The 27,134-nt window shown below is 38.2% G+C and overlaps 1 protein-coding gene across 1 annotated transcript in view; it reads right to left on the bottom strand.

Moving 5' to 3' along the window:
* The window catches only part of LOC103505004 (ADAMTS-like protein 4), a 198,539-nt gene that overhangs the window by 171,040 nt on the left and 365 nt on the right, over positions 1-27,134 (bottom strand). The window contains exon 2 of the mRNA XM_026820284.1: positions 9,862-9,959. Within this exon, the coding sequence (XP_026676085.1) occupies positions 9,862-9,887 (26 nt within the window). The 5' untranslated portion in view covers positions 9,888-9,959. The remainder of the gene's footprint in view (positions 1-9,861; positions 9,960-27,134) is intronic.

Here is a 27,134-nt window from a genome sequence, read left to right on the forward strand (position 1 = left end):
GCCCTTCCAATAGGGATTGAACTTTCCTAAACGTGGGATTTTCCATAATTTTTGGAGAAGTAATCCGCCACTAGCACTGTTGATAGGTAGGCAGTTCAATGAATAGGACTCTGGTGACTTATATGCTAGGCACCTAATATCTCCCATGTAGCTATGCTGCCTCAATTCTACCTTATACCGGCCAATCACGCTCAGACAGTCTGACAGAACTAGGTCTGCTTTGTTGGAAAAGCTTCCGTCCTAGGGCTGTGAGACCGTATATAAAGGACCAAAGTCTGAAGCTTTTTCCATAGTGCGGAAAAGGGGTACCTACAAGTTGACCTTCTTTTATCCTGCCCCTCCAATAGGGATTGAACTTTCCTATTGGGATTTTCCATAATTTTTGGAGAAGTAATCCGCCACTAGCACTGTTGATAGGTAGGCAGTTACCACCATTAGCAAATAGTTGAAAATATCGTGTACTTGGAACCATCAAATTAATAGAACACAAATTGTTACCATATTTGATTTGGAGCAAGGAAAAGGACGGGGAAGTTGTTTTTAGAAATGTCAAGAATGTCAAAACACTTCGTGTAGAAGACGATGTCAAATGTTGAAATGTTCAACAGAACTGCCAACATTTTGATTTCCAAATATCAGTTGAAATCGAGGTAGATTTTATTCAGAACCATATAGGCTTTATTCAAAGGAATAACGTAAATTCTAAATACCAAGACCTAATAAGAAACTGATTCGGGCTACAAGTTTTCCCTACCATGGTATTGAACAAATCGTTACAAATGGAAATACTGAGGCCTCACTTGATTGAGACCAAAGAACCCAGTTCTGTTTTCAAAAATAACTTCAGGGTGTGTTATTACTACAGCAAGATTTTTGTGCGTACATTGTCCGAGAAACAGGTTCGAAGGAGTAATTGAATGAGTTGTAACGAGTCATAATACTCGTATGTACATACCTACTAGTGTGAGTACTATCAGTACAATAGTCAGGTACTTAATAGTATATCTCTATGACTCTGCTTGAAATGCAACTAAATTAATAACTTATCCATGAGAAGAAAGGATCATCCAAAATACATAAGTAGGTACTCTAAGAGTATACCAAAGTTTCAAATGAATTGGCTCAATAAAAGTGGCTCAAAAGTTTTAACCCACACAAACAGAGATCTCAGAGCATAAAGGATTCAGAGGCCGAATTATTGTCTGAGTACCTACAATGATTACCGTTGACAAAACAAAAAGAATCACTCCTTTCAAATGCCCTAAACCAGTAGATACTAACCCAGATCTATCAATTATCCAAAGGTAGGAAAGTGCAAGCCAATAGAAGGTACAGTAAACGTCAAGATCTTGGATCTTTTAAATGTTACCCTGACAATCACTTCGACATAGTTGATTGCTTATCACTAATCACTTTTGAAGCTACGGTCCAAACCTTGATTAAAGATCAGTTCAATAGGTATAAAAGCGAGAGAGCTAATTACTTAAAACTACTGCAGAATATGTGCATAGTTAATTACCTACCACAATGGTGACTGTACCTACCTACCTCTTTATAGGACAGTCTATAGCTGTAATAGATACCTACCAACTATTTATTTATATACCTATCTCTACCTTATTTTCCTTCCAACATGGTGAGATAGGTATCATGTCTATCTCATGGACACGGAAAGTAAGTATTTAATATGTAGGTACTGTCGGATAAGACAAAAAAGACCCATTATGCCAACAATTTACATATGCATTTTACCAGTCACTTCTGACTACTACGTATGACATTCCAAGATTTCTAAGTCACATATCAGACTATTGTATCTATATGCAGATCTATCTCTCGAAGCTTGTCCCTTTGTTGTGTGACTTAAATGACCCAGTCTGAGCGTTTTGATTGAAGTTAATAGATTTTACCCACCTAGGAGGTCTTAATGAGTGCCAAATCGGGAATTAAATCGGTAGGTAGCAATGAGGAAATATTTAAATCGGTACCAAGCAGCGCCATGAGAGCCTGATCTGCAGATAATTAATTACCAGATTGGCAGAAGAACAAAGATTAAGATCACGATCAGATGGGCAGAAATGAATAGTACCTACATAACTACCTGAGTATCTATAGTAATTATCATTAGAACAGTTAACTGATTCCATGTCCTATGTTGTAAACTTTCAATAAAATGGATCTTGATTTCTTTCTATTCCAGCTAAATGGTTGATGGAATAGGAACAAGTACACAGTCGAACAACCAGTAGGTAGGTAAAACAGTGAGTAGTTTTGGCATCTCCACCAATTTGCGAATATGGTAATAGAATAAGGAGATTCGACATCTCCACCAATAGTCCATAGGATAGGTAAGTAATAGAAGAAGGAGTTTTGACATCTCGACCAATAAAATCTTTACATTAGTGTGTGTTAGTGGTTTTGACATTTCCCCCAAAAATGATCGGGTATGTGCTGTACTTACCTAAGTACTTTTAGCCTCTTAAAAGCTTGCATTAAACTATGTAGATCGCTACATTACAATGATTAACTTCAATTTTCAATAATTAATCCAATCAAATTATTAACAGGATACTTGATTATAATTATGTGGATATCATTACATTAACCACAGGATACTGCAGACGGAAAGATTAGTCAAAACACTTCGTGTAGAAGACGATGTCAAATGTTGAAATGTTCAACAGGACTGCCAACATTTTGATTTTTAAATATCAGTTGAAATCGAGGTAGATTTTATTCAGAACCATAAAGGCTTTATTCAAAGGAATAATGTAAATTCTAAAAACCAAGACCTAATAAGAAACTGATTCGGGCTACAAGTTTTCCCTACTATGGTATTGAACAAATCGTTACAAATGGAAATTCTGAGGCCTCACTTGATTGAGACCAAAGAACCCGGTTCTGTTTTCAAAAATAACTTCAGGGTGTGTTATTACTACAGCAAGATTTTTGGAACTTTCCCGTGTGCCCTGAAGTCCAGGCACGAGGATACGGTAAGTTGTCTTCACGTACAGGCCTGCCCTCTTGTGAGTTTCATCCGATTTTTTCCCGTATGTCCTGTAGGCAATGTAATGAGAGTGTTCTCACTACAGTCACTACACACGACACGATATCCAGGCACGAGGATACGGTAAGTTGTCTTCACGTACAGGCCTGCCACTTGTGAGTTTCATCCGATTTTTTCCCGTATGTCCTGTAGGCAATGTAATGAGAGTGTTCTCACTACAGTCACTACACACGACACGATTTTTTTTTTTTTTCGAACGACAAGTGGGAATGGTTGATAGTTGGCCTTTTTGAATGCCTAGGTATTGGACTTTTTGAATGCCTAGGTAATGTTTCAGTCACTCCTAATCCTATGATTGGTCCTAAAGACCAACCTTTCCGTGTTACATGAGCCGAGTTACTGCTCCTCCTATACGTACTTATAAGTTATAATCCTATGTTTGGGCCTAAGGACCAAGTCTGCCTAGTTACACCTTTGAATATCGCCACTACAATTTTCACTCTCATTCCTTCTTCAATGTTAGAACACTTTAATAAATACAAATTAAAAAAAAAAAAAAAAAAAATTTCCGTGTTACCTGAGCCGAGTTACTGCTCCTCCTGCGCAAGTTACTTATACGTACTTATAAGTTATAATCCCATGTTTGGCCCTAAGGACCAAGTTTGCCTAGTTACACCTTTGAATATCGCCACTACAATTTTCACTCTCATTCCTTCAATTGAGGAGCGCCAGATTTTACTCGGATATCGGTATTACAGTATGAAACTTGACCTTTCTCCTCTGGTAACCTTCATAGGGTCGACTGGACATTGGAATGGTCACATCCATCATTCACGGAGACCCAAGTAAGCGCAACTGATCTATTACAGTATGAAACTTGACCTTTCTCCTCTGGTAACCTTCATAGGGTCGACTGGACATTGGAATGGTCACATCCATCATTCACGGAGCTATGCTTCTGATGATGATTCAACAGAATGTCCTCAACTCCCTCAACCAGTTGGCTTTACTGGAGAAACTCCATCTCAAATCGCCTCAAAATGATACGGTAAGTCGTGTTTCCAGGTGATTTAAGATTTCTTTTATGGGGGCTTCCACCCCCTCCTCGAAAAAATCTCCAAGCCAAATGCACCTCTTTTCTCGAACCTTTCTTTCACTGTGAGCATATAAAGTTATCATTATTGTCATCAAACTATCATCAATTTTCATTTTGAAACCGAATTAATGAATCCGAATCAGGAGAGTACTGGATGGACTCTATTCCACAAATCTACTTTGTGGAATATGATCCAGAAAGAGGGCACATGAAGTAATCTATCCTGTTTTTGGAATGTTGTAAACAAATCCCTGGTTTTCACTTGTTTTCAGTTCAATCCTCACAATCACATGCGCATATTCCTGGCCAAGTTCACCAACAAGACGGACTACGTGGCGCTTATCTTCTACATGGGAGCTTTTCTGACTAGCATTCGAATGGCCAAACAGGTGGCGTCTCTACAGAGATATTTCGATGAGCTCAACGAAGATATTGAGGAGCAGAAAAAATTACTGCCTGGTAAGATTAGCTTATGGAGTTCACAGGGGTGATGTTTAACATGAGGTTCACCCTCATCTAAAGTCTAAACCTAGTTACCAACATCAGTATTGTTGGAATGATGAGACAAGCCACTCAGTATCACGTAAAAAACGACATTTGTGACCAGTGTCAATAATTTCATGTACAACATACTTCATAAAATCTTTATTTCAAAAGATCCAACCAGGTCGCAGTGAAAAAGGGCGTTTATGAAAGCTGATGCCCCTACCTATACCACTATGTTAAACTTAGTTTATTTGTATTATTTCCAACGTCAGATGTGTTCGTCACCGAAAGATCCGATCCAACATTCCGTCGATCAGTTCAGCTGACGTTATCCTCATCAATCGTCACCACTATTGGCCAGATGTTTTCGTCACCAAAAGATCCGATCCAACATTCCGTCGATCAGTTCAGCTGACGTTATCCTCATCAATCGTCACCACTATTGGTCTCATCACGTCACGAATCAGGGAGCCGGTGAGAGCAATACCACTGACTCAATTGTACAAATTCGGTAAGGTAAGTTAAGACTAACATGAGAAGATTTTGACGAAAATTTTTCCCATGAACTCCTTGTCAAAAGATGTGTTGGAATTACCTTGATGGATCTGTGGTATCAACACTGGAGTTGGGTCTCCAGTGTTGCAGATCGCATTCACTGAATTGTACAAATTCGGTAAGGTAAGTTAAGATTAACATGAGAAGATTTTGACGAGAAATTTTCTTATGTACTCCTTGTCAAAAGATGTGTTGGAATTACCTTGATGGATCTGTGGTATCAACACTGGAGTTGGGTCTCCAGTGTTGCAGATCGCATTGTCGCCAACTCTCTCGATCTTGAGCTCTTCTCATCCACGGTCGGTGTTGGAATTGAGTCTGGAAAATTTACCAGTCAACAAGAAGATATCATGTCCACTAAACATGCTTTCCAATGTTATTTTTGTGGGTCAAACAACCCCTCACAGCTAATTTATCCAACAGGTGAAGGTAGAAGAAAGATAGGTACTAGTTTTTCCCAGATAACTCTTGAAGAACGCCAATTGAGCCAATTCTTGACTACTTTAGGTGAACACTTTATCCAAATACTTTTATCTACTGTAAGTTTAAATTTATCTTGATATTGTTGGCGTAATTTTAGGATTTCGTCAAGATCAGCTCCATGAGTTACTGTTTGGAATTTCTGGTCTTATGTACAATGTTGAAGTATCACTTTTCCGGTACTAGTTTTTCCCAGATAACTCTTGAAGAACGCCAATTCTTGACTACTTCTGACAAAGTTTTACTACTTTAGGTGAACACTTTATCCAAATACTTTTATCTACTGTAAGTTTTAATTTATCTTGATATTATTGGTGTAATTTTAGGATTTCGTCAAGATCAGCTCCATGAGTTACTGTTTGGAATTTCTGGTCTTATGTACAATGTTGAAGTATCACTTTTCCTATGCTAATGGTGTTCTTCTTCGAATGTCCTCTATGGAGAAAGGTAAGAGAAAAACACTGGAGTATATCCTACCCCCGCAGCAACCGCGGTGTGCCCTTAGCACATAGGGGCCCCGCAGGGACAAAGTCCGTGAAGTTATTGACCCATTAGGGGGCTTACAGCCGAAACCTTAAGGGAGGGCGAAAAAGTACGCCACTTGTAGTATTGTGATAACCACCGCGTTTCTATGTTAGATATACTTATTGACAAAATTTGCGCTGTCTATTCAAACTTTCCAGTATGGCAAGCTCCGTGGTTCAACGGCGTTCTCGAGAAGGTTGGCATTTGGCATCGCACCCTCAGCCAAACCCTGGTCCAAATCAACCAGATCCATCAGCTCCAGAACCTGTTGTCCGTCATTTCCTGTACCATCCACATCCTGCCCCATCTGTTCCTGATAGGGATTCGCCTCCTGGGTTCCATTGAGGATGACAACTACACCATCATCCAGTTCCTCCTGTCGGGAGGCAGATACATTTTGGCGATCTTCTTGCGGTGTCATTTCGCCAGTATAGTTACCCACGAGGTAGGATTCAGCGTTTTCTCTATCTACATTTGGACGTCACTCACTCTTGTATGTGAAATTGGGCTTCATTGGTAAAGAAATTAAATCTATGCCACCCATTTTGTGTCCCTAAAAGTAATATGCCCACCTGTTTTCCGGATTTTTCACTAAGGGTCAAAATTTTTGTCCAACAATCAAAATGATATCTCGAGTGTAACAACATAAGTGTATTAAATTCTTTTACTCACCTAAGTACAATATTATTTTTCCTTCTATCATCACTTTCCACGGGATTCAAACTCACAATCTGTGTCTTGAAAGGCGTTGAAAAGCACCAAATAAATAAAGGCGCTTATAACTCGATTCGATAAAAGTATCTGAGAAACAAACCAAAATCGCTGGTTGTCCAATCGCATCATGTTTAAAGACCAAAGGTTGTCCGAGATCTTCTTATAATTGGCAAAACTTAGATGGCGATACTGACAAAATACCCAAGACTATACGAGTAAAAGCACAGAATAAAGTAATTTAAATAAATAAAAATTACTTTGTTTCCAGATGAGAAAAAAAAATGGTTACCTTTCTATCTTGATACAAAATATTAATGATTGTATTTTCTCTTTGATACAACGCCACACAAAAGAAACAAAAAACGACAGCTGGATTCGGGTATTGGTCATTGGGACAAAAGAAGTTTAATAGATAGCCATTTAGACTGTTATTTTAATAGACCTACATAAATATTAAACCACCCTAATAAAGTATTAGTTAAATGGGTACCTATTGTTCAGACAAAACTGCGCCTTCCCTTGTCAGAATGATGTTACACACCCAAATAACCCAAATTGTTGATGATATGATGGGTTGTCAGTTTTGTCATGAATTTCCAAGGGACAAATCGTTTCTACTCGAGGGTATTTTAAATCGGATTAAAATAAATCATACCTATTTGGTAGGTATTTTGTAAATAAGGGACTAGTAATACTATTTGTTACCTTTCTATCTTGATACAAAATATTAATGATTGTATTTTCTCTTTGATACAACGCCACACAAAAGAAACAAAAAACGACAGCTGATGGTTACCTTTCTATCTTGATACAAAATATTATGATTGTATTTTCTCTTTGATACAACGCCACACAAAAGAAACAAAAAACGACAGCTGAGACGTGTTTCAGATTTCGACATTTCGAGCCTTCGACAGGTGACTGAAACGCTATTGAGGCAAGAGAAGCTCTGACGGACAAATCTGATGCAATATGAAACGCCAGCATCAGTCTCGGATGTCAGACAGAAATCAGATAGATACAGAAACCAGTGCCGGAGGTGTCAGATTATGAAAGGGGAAAAGCAATGTTGAAAACTGCAATTTGTTACAAATAAATTAGCCTATTTTCATTTCTATTCATAAAAAGGTTATGTTAAATGAAGGAAAGAAGTATAGGTACCTATGTCTAACGGTCTGGTAAAAAATTAATTTTGCTCATCCTTAAAGGGAATTCAGGTGAAAAATGTAAATCCTATCCAAGAAGTTAAATCAAGTACTCTTCCAACTTTGTGAGGAAATAACTAATGTAGATAGTTAGGGAAATAACTAATAAACTAGGTAGGTAATAAATCACCAAAAATTTAATGAACGTCAATGTCTGAAGAATCTCTGATAAAAATTCTGCCTGCACTATCATGACTTTGTCTGGATTCTATTTAAATTTGGACAGTTTGGACATTTCGGAATTCGGACCAAGCAGTTTAGAATGTTTAAAACTTGATAGAAGAAGCTGAAGCTATTGAACATCATAAATCTTCCTAGTTTACAGGTCTATCTCTTATTGGGTCATCTGTATTTTGTTTACTTTTTAAAATTAATGATTTAAAATAATGTTATCATAACTTTGTCTGGATTCTATTTAAATTTGGACAGTTTGGACATTTCGGAATTCGGACCAAGCAGTTTGGAATGTTTGAAATTTGATAGAAGAAGCTATTGAACATCATAAATCTTCCTAGTTTACAAGTCTATCTCTTATTGGGTCATCTGTATTTTGTTTACTTTTAATAAATTAATGATTTAAAATAATGATGCCTGTTATGAACGATTTTCAGACAAATAAACACACATGTACATAGGTTTGCTTTCTTGTCATTTTATAAGATAGGTATAGCTATTGGAGTCTTTTTAGTAAGTACCAAAATAATGATGCCTGTTATGAACGATTCTCAGACAAATAAACACACATGTACATAGGTTTGATGCTTTCTTGTCATTTTATAAGATTATAGGTATAGCTATTGGAGTCTTTTTAGTACTTGCCTACTGCTAGGAAAACGTTAAAAGGACACTTTGGACTTTAGTCCAACTTAAAACAAATCAGGAAGTGGGAATTCCTTGATAAGTAGGTATACGAGTAGTGTATTTTAGGTACCTCCACCTCCCTATAGATTTCAAACGAGCTGCACTATTTAGTACAATTAATGATTTAAAATAATGATGCCTGTTATGAACGATTCTCAGACAAATAAACACACATGTACATGGGTTTGCTTTCTTGTCATTTTATAAGATAGGTATAGCCATTGGAGTCTTTTTAGTACTTGCCTACTGCTAGGTTAAAACGTTAAAAGGACACTTTACACTTTAGTCCAACTTAAAACAAAACAGGAAGTGGGAATTCCTTGATAAGTATACGAGTAGATAGGTAAAAGAAGTGTATTTTAGGTACCTCCTACCACCCTACAGAACTATAGATAGTGCAATTAATGTACTATTTAGAATTTTATTCATTATTCTAGATAATAATAAAAAGAAAAGCAACTTACCTCACTGGTATTCTCCACCTCAACATGATTTCGACTTGAATTTCATTTTGGCAGAAAATATGCAAGAAGACGACGCCATCTGAGCTTCCTGGTTAATCCTGGAACTCAAAAGAAACAAAAAGATTGTCAATAGACAGATTCCAGATAACACGCCTGAGACTTCACACATTACAGTTGGTGTTTCGCCAGTAATTTGACCTCACCGGTACCAAATTTTAGTAAAAAATATGTTCATTTAGAATCTGCCTTTCAATAGTAAGTACTTGCCTACTGCTAGGTTAAAACGTTAAAAGGACACTTTAGTCCAACTTAAAACAAAACAGGAAGTGGGAATTCGTTGATAAGTATACGAGTAGTGTATTTTAGGTACCTCCACCTCCCTATAGAATTGCTATAGATAGTGCAATTAATGCACTATTTAGAATTTTATTCATTATTCTAGATAATAATAAAAAGAAAGCAACTTACCTCACTGGTATTCCCCACCTCAACATGATTTCGACTTGAATTTCATTTTGGCAGAAAATATGCAAGAAGACGACGCCATCTGAGCTTCCTGGTTAATCCTGGAACTCAAAAGAAAGACAAAAAGTCAATACCTAGATGGATTCCAGATAACACACCCGCGGACCCTGGGGCCTATTCCAAGCAACTTCAACGCAACATCCAGACTCCAGAGTTCCTCGACCTCCGTGTCTTGCAAGGATCGTGTGAACAGATCCTATTTGAAAAACAATCAGGTGGTGGCGGGAATTTTCAAATTTCGTGTCGGATTCTGGATAATCAGGATCCAAAAATTTGGGTTCAGATTGAATTTGCTTATTTTGCCAAAGGAACAAGAATTCTTTGCCAAATAGTGCTTGGTCTGTGAATTCTGTGAACTTTAGTTAGTTTTCTTTTATTTTCTGTAGGTACCTCCACAAGACTTCATATCCTTTGTAGTCCCTATTTTCGAGAAAACAAGAGAACATCAAACACAATGGCTTTGAATTTTATGGAGCAAAATGTGACCAAATATTTTAACATATCAAATCAGCAATACAGTACCATCACCAACTCCAATGTAAGTCACTACAAAACCATCAAACGGCTTGCATTCTTCTTGGTATGATTTTTGAGATTGTCCAATAGGATGTCATAGTAGTACCTACTCTCCCTTCTGTGAAAAGCAAATCGTGCATGTAGGATAGCTTTCCGGAAAATTGAAAAAAATAAAAAAAAACTTATTGAAAATTTTGGATTGGATCTATTAGCTACCTACCTAACTACCTCAGAGACAAAATTTAATATCAATTTTGCATGTAGGATAGCTTTCCGGAAAATTGAAAAAAAAATAAAAAAAAACTTATTGAAAATTTTGGATTGGATCTATTAGCTACCTACCTAACTACCTCAGAGACAAAATTTAATATCAATCGTAGGCTTTATCAAACATTATGTTAGGTATCCTAACATAATCGAGAGTTTACTTATCATACCGAACTCATAAAATTCACACAACGGAAGCTCAACCCTAGGAACGCCTGTCTTTGTGTCTAAACAAGCTAACAGTAACGACCCATAATCCGCATCAACTGAGTTATCTATGTGGGTCTGGTGATGACTAGTGCTTAGGTCTGTGTAATCAATTTAGTCTAAACTAGGTAGCTACCTATCTATTAGGTACCTATAAGCAGGGCCGTAGTCTGGCTGGGGGACTTTAAACAGGGAGTATAGGTACCGGCCTAAATTTCCCTTGCTACAGAAACAGCTACCTATCTAAACTAGGCAGCTACCTATAGGTACCTATAAGCAGGGCCGTAGTCTGGCTGGGGGACTTTAAACAGGGAGTATAGGTACCGGCCTAAATTTCCCTTGCTACAGAAATAGCAAAGGTTGGTGTGCGAAGGACATCCACTCGTAAAATTTGTAGCCAAAACCAATGTCAGCCCAAACCAATCACCCTAATTGGGGCTGATTGAGAGGCTGACGAAAAACGCCGACCCCGTCTGTACACGGGAAAAGGCGAAGAAAAAGAAGAAGAATAAGCAGGGCCGTACTTAGCGAGGTGACGGGGCCAGGGGCTCCTAAATTCTTTTGCTTCTCGATGTAGTAATACATTAATAATATTAATATACTAAAAAAAAGGGATTGGCCTATAATTTGGAGCATCCAGCCCCTCAGTAAGTCGCTGTTTGGATACTTCCCCCCTTCCCCTCACGAAAATTCTGGATACGGGCCTGACCTTAAGTATGTAGGTACTACTCGTACATCTCTGGTTCAGTTGGTATTAAACCTTGAAAATTTTCCGATCAGACAGTCTGGGCGTAAGTGGATGGCATTAGGACAGAGATCTGGCAAAGCATTTAAATACATATAGGTACAAGTGGTACAATCTAAGGTGTAAATTATCATAACAATGAGAAGGTATACCTAGGTACAGTAGATAGGTGGGTACCTACCTACATATAGGTTAGATGCATAATCGAGGAGCTGGGTGCAAAAAGGGAAATATGGATTTTTTTGCCCTTTTTGCGTAAAACGGTTTTTTGAATAGAACGTGGTGCGCTCTATCTTCCAGCGTTTGAACTGCAGTGATAACTTTTTTTTTTCGATGAGTTACAGCGTTTTTTGTAATGTAAACATATTTTCAAGGATTTTGATGAAAAATTGAAAACTTTAAAGTTAAATATCTCACTTTGATGATTTTCATTTATTGCCCTTTTTGCACCCAGCTCCTCAATCTATCTTTTCGTAAATGGAAGCTTAACCCTAGAAATTCAAAACATTACCTACTTTTTATTGGAAAAAAAAAAAATAGAATTACTTAGTTATCACGAAAATAAACTAGGTGTGAGTAAAATTTACTCACGTCTACCCTTCTAGGGTTAAGTAGCACTTAGGAGAGGATTATACCAAAGTAAAGGGAGTTAAATTTGAACCGTCCAACCACCACCTCGTCCTCCAGCTTAGAAGGCAAACGAAGTGATACCAAGGCAAATACCTAATGTTTGCTATTCTACATAATATACGGAGTTAAGTAGATATTAGTGCTTTGACTGTTGAGTTAGGACATGTAGTCCCTATATCTCAACAGTTTGAAAGTAGATCGAAGTTATAAAGGAAAATGAACTTTTAAAGAAGGTAACAGGAAATTGAAAGGAAGTTAAAGAGAAAGAATTTACTCACGTCTACCCTTCTAGGGTTAAGTAGCACTTAGAAGAGGATTATACCAGGGGGGTAAAGGGAGTTGAATTTGAACCCTCCAACCACCACCTTGTCCTCCAGCTTAGAAGGCGAACGAAGTGATACCATCAAGGCAAATACCTAATGTTTGCTATTCTACATATACTTAATTCTAGTACCAGTAGAAATGTACATACATAGTTGGGATTACTGTCTTATTAACCTTATACATAATGTGATTACCTCGTACTTCAAAACGTCAAAACAGCTCTCTAAGAATATATTGTAAAACTAAAAGATTAATAAATAATCGATATTATGTAGATAGTTAATGAATAAAAACTAGGAGTCCAAAGCATCATTCATCATGACACAAACTATGCTAAACACATTCCAATGTTCAGAATGTTTCAAATTTCATAGTTGGGATTACTGTCTTATTAACCTTATACATAATGTGATTACCTCGTACTCGTACTTCAAAACGTCAAAACAGCTCTCTAAGAATATATCGTAAAACTAAAAGATTAATAAATAATCGATATTATGTAGATAGGTAATGAATAAAAACTAGGAGTCCAAAGCATCATTCATCATGACACAAACTATGCTAAACACATTCCAATGTTCAGAATGTTTCAAATTGCACTAATGCATTTCCATGACATACTTACTTACATAGTTCTGGATAATTTCGAAATAAATATTATCTAAGTATGTATTCGAAATATATTATCTGCTCGTATGTATTCGTGACAAACATGATCTACTGTTCCTAACTACAATGTATGCAAATAAAAAGATACCTACTCGAAATATATTATCTGCTCGTATGTATTCGTGACAAACATGATCTACTGTTCCTAACTACAATGTATGCAAATAAAAAGACAGGGCCCATTCGAAATATATTATCTGCTCGTATGTAGGTATTCGTGACAAACATGATCTACTGTTCCTAACTACAATGTATGCAAATAAAAAGACAGGGCCGTTTCAGGGGGGAGGTTTATCCGGTCCTATTTGCCCCGGGAGCGAAGAGAAGAAAAACAGGATTCATCCGAAAACAAACCTTATCTCTTTACGATGAAATGCGCAAGGGACTGGAATCGAACCCGCGGCCCAACGCTGACAAGGCAGACGCACTACCCTCCAAGCTAACAAGCCTGGCTTCAAGTGGTCTTGACACTGCAGATTTTGGCAAAAAAAAAAAATGTAGCCAAGACTATAAAAAAACTGTTCTTTAGCCCAAGTGGGGGGGTTGTCCTGTCTCGTTTGCCCCTGACGGCTACTCAAAGGGGCCTGGACGAACCCGTTTTTTTTTTGTAATGAGGGGCGGTACAATTATTAGGATTAGCCCCAAGACCCCTCTGCGTACGGCCCTGAACACAGACAACACATGTCTGCAATTAGCGCTGTGATGTTTCTGATTGCAAGTCTAATGCAACCTGCATGACGAAACGGTCAGCGGTCATCATACTTGACTAGCAATGCGAAGGTCGACATCAAGCATCAGTTCCGTAAATCTCCAGTCCAGATTGATGACCCATCATTGTTTGTTTTCAAATAAAATCATCATTGGAAGGTAAAAACCTAATATTAAATAGATATTAAATGAGTTTTTATATGTAGGTATTTTATAGCAAATGGCTTTCTAGTGACCTAAAAAACACAACCCCGACCCAAAGTTTTGACATTGTCGAAAACTTCCCTAAAGGCAGTGGCGTAGCATCCATGTAGGGCGTGTATGGCGGTCATACACTCAAAAATTCCACTCAAATACCCTTAAATATTGACTTTAAATAATTATTGTATTCTTATTAGATAGATATTGTGATAGAAATTTGAGTTCAGATTTTGCTTAATTTTGCCAAAGGAACAAGAATTCTTTGCCAAATAGTGCTTGATCTGTGAACTTTAGTTAGTTTTCTTTTATTTTCTGTAGGTATCTCCACAAGATTTCATACCTTTTGTAGTCCCTATTTTCGAGAAAACAAGAGAACATCAAACACAATGGCTTTGAATTTTATTGAGCAAAATGTGACCAAATATTTTAACATACAGTTCCCTCTATCAAACCTCTTAAAAATAAAATAATAATAAAAAAAAAACAGGTTGGTTAAGTGTTGAGTAAATAGGTATAAGTATAGGTTCAAAAACACCCATTAGGTTAGGTATCTACTGTTTACCTGCTCCCACGATCTGACAACTTCTGAGTCCGAATTTCCGATCAATCCGAGTGTGGGCGGATAACTAACAAATCACACATAGATTCGTGGAAACTATTACAGCCTTAACATGTTGCATTTTTGAGCGGCAATTAACTGACTGGGTGGCCCCTGGGTATCAAACTGGTCTAATCTTCCTCTAAAGACGCTGTTACACTGAAGCAGTATGAAGCATACCTACTCTAAAGACAGTGACTTGGAGTATGCTTTTTTCGGGGTCCCGCCCCGCAAGATTTCGCCTCGTTACTTTTTGGTTGAGTAGTGAATTGACGGGTGGTGGATACCTTTCACTGTGAGCATATAAAGTTATCATTATTGTCATCTAACTATCATCAATTTTCATTTTGAAACCGAATTAATGAATCCGAATCAGGAGAGTAGGTACTGGATGGACTCTATTCCACAAATCTACTTTGTGAAATATGATTCAGAAAGAGGGCACATGAAGTAATCTATCCTGTTTTTGGAAGTCACTGTGAGCATATAAAGTTATCATTATTGTCATCAAACTATCATCACTTTTCATTTTGAAACCGAATTAATGAATCCGAATCAGGAGAGTACTGGATGGACTCTATTCCACAAATCTGCTTTGTGAAATATGATCCAGAAAGAGGGCACATGAAGTAATCTATCCTGTTTTTGGAATTTGGAATGGTGTAAAACAAATCTCTGGTTTTCACTTGCTTTCAGTTCAATCCTCACAATCACATGCGCATATTCCTGGCCAAGTTCACCAACAAGACGGACTACGTGGCGCTTTGCTTTCAGTTCAATCCTCACAATCACATGCGCATATTCCTGGCCAAGTTCACCAACAAGACAGACTACGTGGCGCTTATCTTCTACATGGGAGCTTTCCTGACTAGCATTCGAATGGCCAAACAGGTGGCGTCTCTACAGAGATATTTCGATCAGCTCAACGAAGATATTGAGGAGCAGAAAAAATTACTGCCTGGTAAGATTAGCTTATGGAGTTTACAGGGGTGGGTACTCCAAAATATAGAAAGGGAGGCCCTCAATGTCGCTGGGGGCCCCTGAATGCTGCGGGGGTGGGATAATTGGGATATAGCGTACGCCAGTGCTCTAAGAACATATCAATCCATTGAAAAATCTTTCAATCATTCTACAAATTGCCCCATGTTGACCGTCGAGATGGTTTTAAGCTTCATGCTTCAATGCAGCATATTCAATGCTCATGTTGCCTCAGTGTTATTTCGCCTTAAGACTTCCTACTATTAAAAGGTGAACTTCCTATCAAGATCCAAGATGGTCTATTAACACTGGGTAATAGAAATAGTTAATAGATAACTATTTGTATACTAATAACCGCCTGAACCTATTTCAAACGAGCTAGGCTAAAGATAAAGGATCTCACGTTTTCCGTATGATAGGTAGGTAAATTGAATTCAACCACTGGACCTTCAAAGGCGAACCTAAATCGCCACAGTGGTTTTGCAATTTTGGAAGGTTCCCCACAGAACACAGTTAAGCTTTGTTGAGTGTGACGAAACGAGAAAGACATAGTGCGACGACTTGGGCAAGGCGGCAAACCAATGGTTTTTAAATAAGTAAAATTGTCCATGGCCTCTTCAGGGTCGGATCAACCACTAGGCAATTGCCTAGAGGAAAAAATAAAGAACTTATAGATACCCCCCCCCCCCCCCATGGGAGCTTTCCTGACTAGCATTCGAATGGCCAAACAGGTGGCGTCTCTACAGAGATATTTCGATCAGCTCAACGAAGATATTGAGGAGCAGAAAAAATTACTGCCTGGTAAGATTAGCTTATGGAGTTCACAGGGGTGATGTTTAACATGAGGTTCACCCTCATTACAGGGGTGAGGTTTAACATGAGTTCATGAGGTTCGGCTTAACATGAGGTTCACCCTCATCTAAACCCAGTTACCAACATCAGTATTGTTGGAATGATTAGACAAGCCACTCAGTATCACGTAAAGAACGACATTATTTGTGACAAGTGTCAATAATTTTGTTTAGTTTGAGATAATGGTCAAGTACAATATCATACATATTTCTGGACATGGTCTTCACTTGACTGGAGTCAAGTGAATAAACGTGACAAGTGTCAATAATTTCATGTACAACATACTTCATAAAATCTTTATTCCAAAAGATCCAACCAGGTCGCAGTGAAAAAGGGCGTTTATAGCTGATGCCCCTACTTATACCACTATGTTAAACTTAGTTTATTTGTATTATTTCCAACCCCAGATGTGTTCGTCACCGAAAGATCCGATCCAACATTCCGTCGATCAGTTCAGCTGACGTTATCCTCATCAATCGTCACCACTATTGGCAAGTGAATTATGTTGTACATGAAATTATTGACACTTTTAAACATATTTCTGGACATGGTCTTCACAGTCAAGTGAAGACCATGTCCAGAAATATGTTTAAAAGTGTCAATGATTTCATGTACAACATACTTCATAAAATCTTCATTTCAAAAGATCCAACCAGGTCGCAGTGAAAAAGGGCGTTTATTAAAGCTGATGCCCCTACCTATACCACTATGTTAAACTTAGTTTATTTGTATTATTTCCAACGCCAGATGTTTGTGGGAGCTTTCCTGACTAGCATTCGAATGGCCAAACAGGTGGCGTCTCTACAGAGATATTTCGATGAGCTCAACGAAGATATTGAGGAGCAGAAAAAATTACTGCCTGGTAAGATTAGCTTATGGAGTTCACAGGGGTGATGTTTAACATGAGGTTCACCCTCATCTAAAGTCTAAACCTAGTTACCAACATCAGTATTGTTGGAATGATTAGACAAGCCACTCAGTATCACGTAAAAAACGACATTTGTGACAAGTAGTGTCAATAATTTCATGTACAACATACTTCATAAAATCTTTATTTCAAAAGATCCAACCAGGTCGCAGTGAAAAAGGGCGTTTATTAGAGACAAGCCACTCAGTATCACGTAAAAAACGACATTTGTGACCAGTGTCAATAATTTCATGTACAACATACTTCATAAAATCTTTATTTCAAAAGATCCAACCAGGTCGCAGTGAAAAAGGGCGTTTATGAAAGCTGATGCCCCTACCTATACCACTATGTTAAACTTAGTTTATTTGTATTATTTCCAACGTCAGATGTGTTCGTCACCGAAAGATCTACCAAGCAGCGCCATGAGAGCCTGATCTGCAGATAATTAATTACCAGATTGGCAGAAGAACAAAGATTAGGATCACGATCAGATAGGCAGAAGTGAATAGTACCTACATAACTACCTGAGTATCTATAGTAATTATCATTAGAACAGTTAACTGATTCCATGTCCTATGTTGTAAACTTTCAATAAAATGGATCTTGATTTCTTTCTATTCCAGTTAAATGGTTGATGGAATAGGAACAAGTACACAGTGGAACAACCAGTAGGTAAAACAGTGAGTAGTTTTGGCATCTCCACCAATTTGCGAATATGGTAATAGAATAAGGAGTTTCGACATCTCCACCAATAGTCCATAGGATAGGTAAGTAATAGAAGAAGGAGTTTTGACATCCCCCCAAAAATGATCGGGCATGTGCTGTACATACCTAAGTACTTTTAGCCTCTTAAAAGCTTAATACATTAAACTATGTAGATCGTTACATTACAGTGATTAACTTCAATTTTAAATAATTAATCAAATCAAATTATTAACAGGATACTTGATTATAATTATATGTGCCTATAGTTAATTAATTACACATGGCTAAATTCTTAAATTAATAAGGATAAAAAATGTTCTCTCTCCCTAACCCTATATATCTAAATCTAAATGAATGCTAACTGGCGCCTATATCTATCTGACAAATGGTGGTAATATGTCTGTTTCAAAATAACTATGTACCTATACCTAATTGTATCTTACATGTTATGGGATGAGCCCAGAGAGCGGATGAACCTGGGCTTTACCGGCAAAGCCTAGAATACAGAAGGGAGAATATGTCTCCGTTCTATAACATTTCCCGGTAAAAGTAGAGGAATATTCATTTCTAGGTTTTACCAGGAAATCCTCAGTTTTACTACAAAATTTTAGGATAACCCAGCAGAAGGGAGAATATGTCTCCGTTCTATGACATTTCCCGGTAAAAGTAGAGGAATATTCATTTCTAGGTTTTACCAGGAAATCCTCAGTTTTACTACAAAATTTTAGGATAACCCAGTCTCCTAGTTTATCCTGTAACATACAAATCAAGAAATATGTACCTACATAACTCTACAATCTACATAAAGTAATACCTATGTATACCTAGTAAGCACCTATGGTGTCCCTTTTTGACTCGTGCTAGTATTGTGTGTCCTACCAGCACGAAGTGTTGAGAGGTTTGTCATTAGTCTCAGACACAGGGCCAGACAGTTAATTAGAATCATTGAGATATATGGTCATTGATCACAAACACATGATATCACATGTTGCGCGCCGTCATCTCTGACAAAGTGATAGCCACATCGTCAGCAAGGGATATACAAACTACACCATCATCCAATTCCTGCTGTCGGGAGGCAGATATATTTTGGCGATCTTCTTGCGGTGTCATTTCGCCAGTATAGTTACCCACGAGGTAGGATTCAGCGTTTTCTCTATCTACATTTTGACGTCACTCACTCTTGTATGTAAAATTGGGCTTCATTGGCAAAGAAATTAAATCTATGCCACCCATTTTGTGTCCCTAAAAGTAATATGCCCACCTGTTTTCCGGATTTTTCACTAAGGGTCAAAATTTTTGTCCAACAATCAAAATGATATCTCGAGTGTAACAACATAAGTGTATTAAATTCTTTTACTCACCTAAGTACAATATTATTTTTCCTTCTATCATCACTTTCCAGGCCAACAAGACCAAAATGTACCTGTGCAATTTTCTGATGAAGCATAACGACCCACAATTAACTGAGCAGGTAAGAAACCATCCTAGATTCGGGTATTGGTCATCAGGACAAAAGAAGTTTAATAGATAGCCATTTAGACTGTTATTTTAATAGACATAAATATTAAACCACCCTAATAGAGTATTAGTTAAATGGGTACCTATTGTTCAGACAAAACTGCGCCTTCCCTTGTCAGATGTTCCCACACCCAAATAACCCAAATTGTTGATAATTTGATGGGTTGTCAGTTTTGTCATGAATTTCCAAGGGACAAATTGTTTCTACTCGAGGGTATTTTAAACCGGAAATCATACCTATTTGGTAGGTATTTTGTAAATAAGGGACTAGTAATACTATAAAATTATTTCAGATCAAAATCATCTTACAACAAATGAGTTCTGGCACCACCAGTTTTCAGCTCTGTGGTCTGGTCAATTTGGACAACAGCTTGTTTTTATCGGTAAGTTATTGGTGGTCGTGTTAGTTTTCAGGAATTATATCATAGATAGTGAAGTCATATCATAGTTGGTGAAGCCTATAAACCTATCATAGTTGGTGAAGTCGTAAATCAAAGAAATGTATAGGTTTGTGATTTAGTGAAGTCATATCATAGTTGGTGAAGCCTATAAACCTATCATAGTTGGTGAAGTCGTAAATCAAAGAAATGTATAGGTTTGTGATTAGTTGATTACCTAGTTTTCATTTGTCTGGTGTCTCCTCTAGCCCATCTGGTGAAGGACACACTACGGGGTGGACATGCTACGACACAGACACCAAAGTTCTGTTCAACAGGTTTATTGGAACTTCATTAAATTTTGATTTATCTTCTTTTCATTTCAGACAATGCTTGCGCTTGTGGGTTACTTTATTATAATCCTACAGTCCTACATGTCTGAGGTTGACAGCGAAAACTAAACATTCATACCTAGGAGAAAAAAGGGTTGTCTTCAAAGGGTTACGTGTAGATTTACGAGGATAGAGTGAGATTAATGAGATTAGGTACCCTGGAAGAAAAAGGGTAGGTAGGCTTTTGAATAAGAGAGGTACAGTAAGTAAATAGAAACATAAATAAATAAAATTATGTATGAACTCGTTTATCAGTGTTTGTAATCAGAAATAAAATAGTTCATACCTAGCTATGGGACCAAAAAATATGGGGTGCAAAATAATTTGTTATTGAAAAGGGATCAAATTAATCTTTATTCACCAGTAATAACTGTCAAGCCCCTATAATAAAGAAGATTGATCAGACGCGAATATTTCTGTTCTAGCTACGAGTGGCGTAGCTGGCCGTATTTATTAATAAATTGAAAGAGAGAAGCGAGTTTAAAGTTTTAGTTCGATGACTTTGGGCGCGAGGTGAGGACTAGTGAGGAGTGCGAAGTCGTTTGTGAAATGGGCCCTCGCGAACGATTTGTCCGATTTCGATCAAACATTGCAAAACTTATTTGGAACAAAATGGAAACTCGTTCATCAAACATTGGACGCGATCGGAACCTTAGGGAGTCCGTAGGGGTTCTTTTTCTGGATGAGTTCTACTTCTACAGTTCATTGACCTATTAGTTTAAAGTCGTTCGTAATGCAATAGATGCGCTTTTTATGCCTCCAGTCGTGTTTATTTTACACCTTTGTGTTGTTTTGACATTTTAACTCGCATGACATTTCAGTTCAAAGGCTGAGAAATAGCCAGGAGTGTCTGACATTTGAGTTGAAAAGTGTAATAAACTTGATAGGCAGTTTTTTTCCTCGTCATAATATGCTTACAATTTTATGTAGAAAATGTGTGTGTAGGTAGAATGTTCCAAATGGGAAGTATTCCATTTTTATCACGAGTCTGACGGGTCTCTGAAAGTCTGATTTTTTCCGCATGATGAGATAATAAGAAACCAAAGCCAGCCTAGTTAGCTTGGTTTGTAGTACGTCTGCCATCTAGGCAGTTTTTTTCTCGTCATAATTTGCTTACAATTTTATGTAGAAAATGTGTGTGTAGGTAGAATTGTTTCAAATGGGACGTATCCCATTTTTATCACGAGTCTAACGTGTCTCTGAAAGTCTGATTTTTTCCTGATGAGATAATAAGAAACCAAAGCCAGCCTAGTTAGCTTGGTTTGTAGTACGTCTGCCATGTAATTAAGCGCTAGGCCGTGGATTCGATTCCCGCCAGGAGCGGATTTTATCCTGAACAGTTAATGTTCATTCAGTTCATTCCCGGAACGGCTGGCTTTCTCCTATTCTGTCTTCCTTCTCTCTTCTCTTTAGGGAGTTCGGGACGATAAGACCTTAACAATTACACAGTTCCCTCTATCAAACCTCTTAAAAATAATAATGAACAAACAGGTAGGTTAAGAGTGTTGAGTAAATAGGTATAAGTATAAGTATAGGTTCAAAAACCCAATTAGGTTAGTTATCTACTGTTTACCTGCTCCCACGATCTGACAACTTCTGAGTCCGAATTTCCGATCAATCCGAGTGGGCGGATAACTAACAAATCACACATAGATTCGTGGAAACTATTACAGCCTTAACATGTTGCATTTTTGAGCGGCAATTAACTGACTGGGTGGCCCCTGGGTATCAAACTGGTCTGATCTTCCTCTAAGGCGCGGTTACTCTGAAGCAGTATGAAGCATACCTACTCTAAAGACAGTGACTTGGAGACCTTGGAGTATGCTTTTTTCGGGGTCCCGCCCCGCAAGATTTCGCCTCGTTACTTTTTGGTTGAGTAGTGAATTGACGGGTGGTGGATACTCCAAAATATAGAAAGGGAGGCCCTCAATGTTGCTGTGGGCCCCTGAATGCTGCGGGGGTGGGATAATTGGGATATAGCGTACGCCAGTGCTCTAAGAACATATCAATCCATTGAAAAATCTTTCAATCATTCTACAAATTGCCCCATGTTGACCGTCGAGATGGTTTTAAGCTTCATGCTTCAATGCAGCATATTCAATGCTCATGTTGCCTCAGTGTTATTTCGCCTTAAGACTTCCTACTATTAAAAGGTGAACTTCCTATCAAGATCCAAGATGGTCTATTAACACTGGGTAATAGAAATAGTTAATAGATAACTATTTGTATACTAATAACCGCCTGAACCTATTTCAAACGAGCTAGGCTAAAGATAAAGGATCTCACGTTTTCCGTATGATAGGTAGGTAAATTGAATTCAACCACTGGACCTTCAAAGGCGAACCTAAATCGCCACAGTGGTTTTGCAATTTCGGAAGGTTACCCACAGAACACAGTTAAGCTTTGTTCAGTGTGACGAAAGAGAGACGAAACGAGAAAGACATAGTGCGACGACTTGGGCAAGGCGGCAAACCAATGGTTTTGAAATAAATAAAATTGTCCATGGCTTCTTCAGGGTCGGATCAACCACTAGGCAATTGCCTAGAGGAAAAAATACAGAACTAATAGGTACCCCTTGTTCCTTAAGGGCGCAAAAATTATATGTGCCTAGGGGCGCTGAGAATGTAAATCCGGCCCTGAGCCTCCTTGGTCCTCTAGAATTGTAGAAATCGCATAATATGCATTCCATTCATACCGTTTTAATAATTCCAGGTACATTTTGTCCAGACTGAGTTCCGAACCCCTAACTTCCGGTTTACGAGTCATTCCTCTTGACTACTTGGTTCACTTGGTCACGAACAAACCTAGTTCACTTGGCATTCAATCGGTAAAGACTGCATATTGCTGCATAATTATAACAGGAGTTCCTGATAGGAAATGGGACTGCATCTCCCTTGGTAGTTATACGAGTTATAATAGTTCTCACGTATGAAAAATAATATCACAAGCAAAGGACTTTGGGCATGTTTAAATCACCTGGGTTAGGATCTGACCCCGTGGATTCGTGAAATGGATGCCTAAAATGTAATGATAATGGTTTAACGATTAATCTATGAACTACTGAAGAAGAAGAATACCGTTGGGGTCAGGGCAATTTGCCCATTTGGTGTATTTTGGCATCTTGAAACATTTCGGCCTTTTTTTCAAACTTCAGCGTAGGCTTGCCAAATATCCAAAATGTCGATTCGGGACGCGAACGGATTAATTAATCCGAAGAGGTTAGGAGGCGTACGTGGATTCGTGAAATGGATGCCTAAAATGTAAACATAATGGTTTAACGATTAACCTATGAACTACTGAAGAAAAAGAATACCGCTGGGTTCAGGGCAATTTGCCCATTTGGTGTACCTATTTTGGCATCTTGAAACATTTCGGCCTTTTTTTCAAACTTCAGCGTAGGCTTGCCAAATATCCAAAATGTCGATTCGGGACGCGAATCCGCGAACATAATTGCCAAATCCGCGAACATAATCGCAAAATCCGCGAACAAAATCGCCAAATCCGCGAAAATAATCGCGAAATCCGCGAAAATAATCGCGAAATCCGCGAAAATAATCGCGAAATCCGCGAAAATAATCGCGAAATCCGCGAAAATAATCGCGAAATCCGCGAAAATAATCGCGAAATCCGCGAAAATAATCGCGAAATCCGCGAAAATAATCGCGAAATCCGCGAAAATAATCGCGAAATCCGCGAAAATAATCGCGAAATCCGCGAAAATAATCGCGAAATCCGCGAAAATAATCGCGAAATCCGCGAAAATAATCGCGAAATCCGCGAAAATAATCGCGAAATCCGCGGGTATCAAACTGGTCTGATCTTCCTCTAAGGCGCGGTTACTCTGAAGCAGTATGAAGCATACCTACTCTAAAGACAGTGACTTGGAGACCTTGGAGTATGCTTTTTTCGGGGTCCCGCCCCGCAAGATTTCGCCTCGTTACTTTTTGGTTGAGTAGTGAATTGACGGGTGGTGGATACTCCAAAATATAGAAAGGGAGGCCCTCAATGTTGCTGTGGGCCCCTGAATGCTGCGGGGGTGGGATAATTGGGATATAGCGTATGCCAGTGCTCTAAGAACATATCAATCCATTGAAAAATCTTTTCTACATCATTCTACAAATTGCCCCATGTTGACCGTCGAGATGGTTTTAAGGCATGTTTCAGTACAGCATACTCATGTAGTCATGTTTCCTCGGTGTTATTTCGCCTTAAGACTTCCTACTATCAAGAGGTGAACTTCCTATCAAGATCCTATTAACACTGGGTAATAGAAATAGTTAATAGATAACTATTTGTATACTAATAATCGCCTGAACCTATTTCAAACGAGCTAGGCTAAAGATAAAGGATCTCATGTTTTCCGTATATTAGGTAGGTAAATTGAATTCAACCACTGGACTTTCAAAGGCGAACCTAAATCGCCACAGTGGTTTTGCAATTTCGGAAGGTTACCCACAGAACACAGTTAAGCTTTGTTCAGTGTGACGAAAGAGAGACGAAACGAGAAAGACATAGTGCGACGACTTGGGCAAGGCGGCAAACCAATGGTTTTGAAATAAATAAAATTGTCCATGGCTTCTTCAGGGTCGGATCAACCACTAGGCAATTGCCTAGAGGAAAAAATACAGAACTAATAGGTACCCCCTGTTCCTTAAGGGCGCAAAAATTATATGTGCCTAGGGGCGCTGAGAATGTAAATCCGGCCCTGAGCCTCCTTGGTCCTCTAGAATTGTAGAAATTGCATGTACCTGGAATTATTAAAACGGTATGAATGGAATGCATCCATTCATACCGTTTTAATAATTCCAGGTACATTTTGTCCAGACTGAGTTCCGAACCCCTAACTTCCGGTTTACGAGTCATTCCTCTAAATTGTAGAAATTGCATATGCATTCCATTCATACCGTTTTAATAATTCCAGGTACATTTTGTCCAGACTGAGTTCCGAACCCCTAACTTCCGGTTTACGAGTCATTCCTCTTGACTACTTGGTTCACTTGGTCACGAACAAACCTAGTTCACTTGACATTCAATCGGTAAAGACTGCATATTGCTGCATAATTATAACAGGAGTTCCTGATAAGAAATGGGACTGCATCTCCCTTTTGGTAGTTATACGAGTTATAATAGTTCTCACGTATGAAAAATAATATCACAAGCAAAGGACTTTGGGCATGTTTAAATCACCTGGGTAGTAGGTATACGAGTTATAATAGTTCTCACGTATGAAAAATAATATCACAAGCAATGGACATTGGGCATGTTTAAATCACTTGGTTTAGGATCTGACCCCGCGGATTAATTAATCCGAAGAGGTTAAGAGGCGTACGTGGATTCGTGAAATGGATGCCTAAAACGTAAACCTATGGTTTAAAGATTAACCTAATATGAACTACTGAAGAAGAAGAATACCGCTGGGTTCAGGGCAATTTGCCCATTTGGTGTATTTTGGCATCTTGAAACATTTCGGCCTTTTTTTCAAACTTCAGCGGGATTCAAACTCATCTGTGTCCTGAAAGGCGTTGAAAAGCACCAAATAAATAAAGGCGCTTATCACTCGATTCGATAAAAGTATCTGAGAAACCAAAATCGCTGGTTGTCCAATCGCATCATGTCTAAAGACCAAACACTCGATTCGATAAAAGTATCTGAGAAACCCAAATCGCTGGTTGTAAAATCGCATCATGTCTGAAGACCAAAGGTTGTCCGAGATCTTCTTATAATGGCAACACTTGGATAGCGATACTGACAAAATACCCAAGACTATACGAGTAAAATTACACAAATCATCCGGGAGCACAGAATAAAGTAATTTAAATAAATAAAAAATAAAAATTACTTTGTTTCCAGATGAGATACTTAGATGGCGATACTGACAAAATACCCAAGACTATGCGAGTAAAATTACACAAATCATCCGGGAGCACAGAATAAAGTAATTTAAATAAATAAAAAATAAAAATTACTTTGTTTCCAGATGAGAAAAAAAATTGTAAAAAAACTGTTCTTTAGCCCAAGGGGGGGGGGTTGTCCTGTCTCGTTTGCCCCTGACGGCTCCTCAAAGGGGCCCGGACGAATCCGTTTTTTTCTTTGTAATGAGGGCGGTACATTTATTAGGATTAGCCCCAAGACCCCTCTGCGTACGGCCCTGAACACAGACAACACATGTCTGCAATTAGCGCTGTGATGTTTCTGATTGCAAGTCTAATGCAACCTGCATGACGAAACGGTCAGCGGTCATCATACTTGACTAGCAATGCGAAGGTCGGCATCAAGCAACAAGCATCAGTTCCGGAAATCTCCAGATTGATGACCCATCATTGTTTGTTTTCAAATAAAATCATCATTGGAAGGTAGGTATAAAGATAAACATAATATTAAATAGATATATCAAATGAGTTTTTATATGTATTTTATAGCAAATGGCTTTCTAGTGACCTAAAAAAGAAAACCCCGACCCAAAGTTTTGACATTGTCGAAAAATTAATAGATCTTCCCTAAAGGGTAGGTACTTATTTATTTAGCTTGAAAAAAAAAAGTTTCACCACATTAATCTAAGAAATACCTACCTACCTACTTTAGAGGGTTCTCCTTAGATAAATAAATAAATAAATAG

Source organism: Diaphorina citri, unplaced genomic scaffold (genome assembly GCF_000475195.1).
Source record: "Diaphorina citri unplaced genomic scaffold, Diaci psyllid genome assembly version 1.1 scaffold8, whole genome shotgun sequence".
In the NCBI taxonomy this organism is placed as follows: domain Eukaryota; kingdom Metazoa; phylum Arthropoda; class Insecta; order Hemiptera; family Psyllidae; genus Diaphorina; species Diaphorina citri.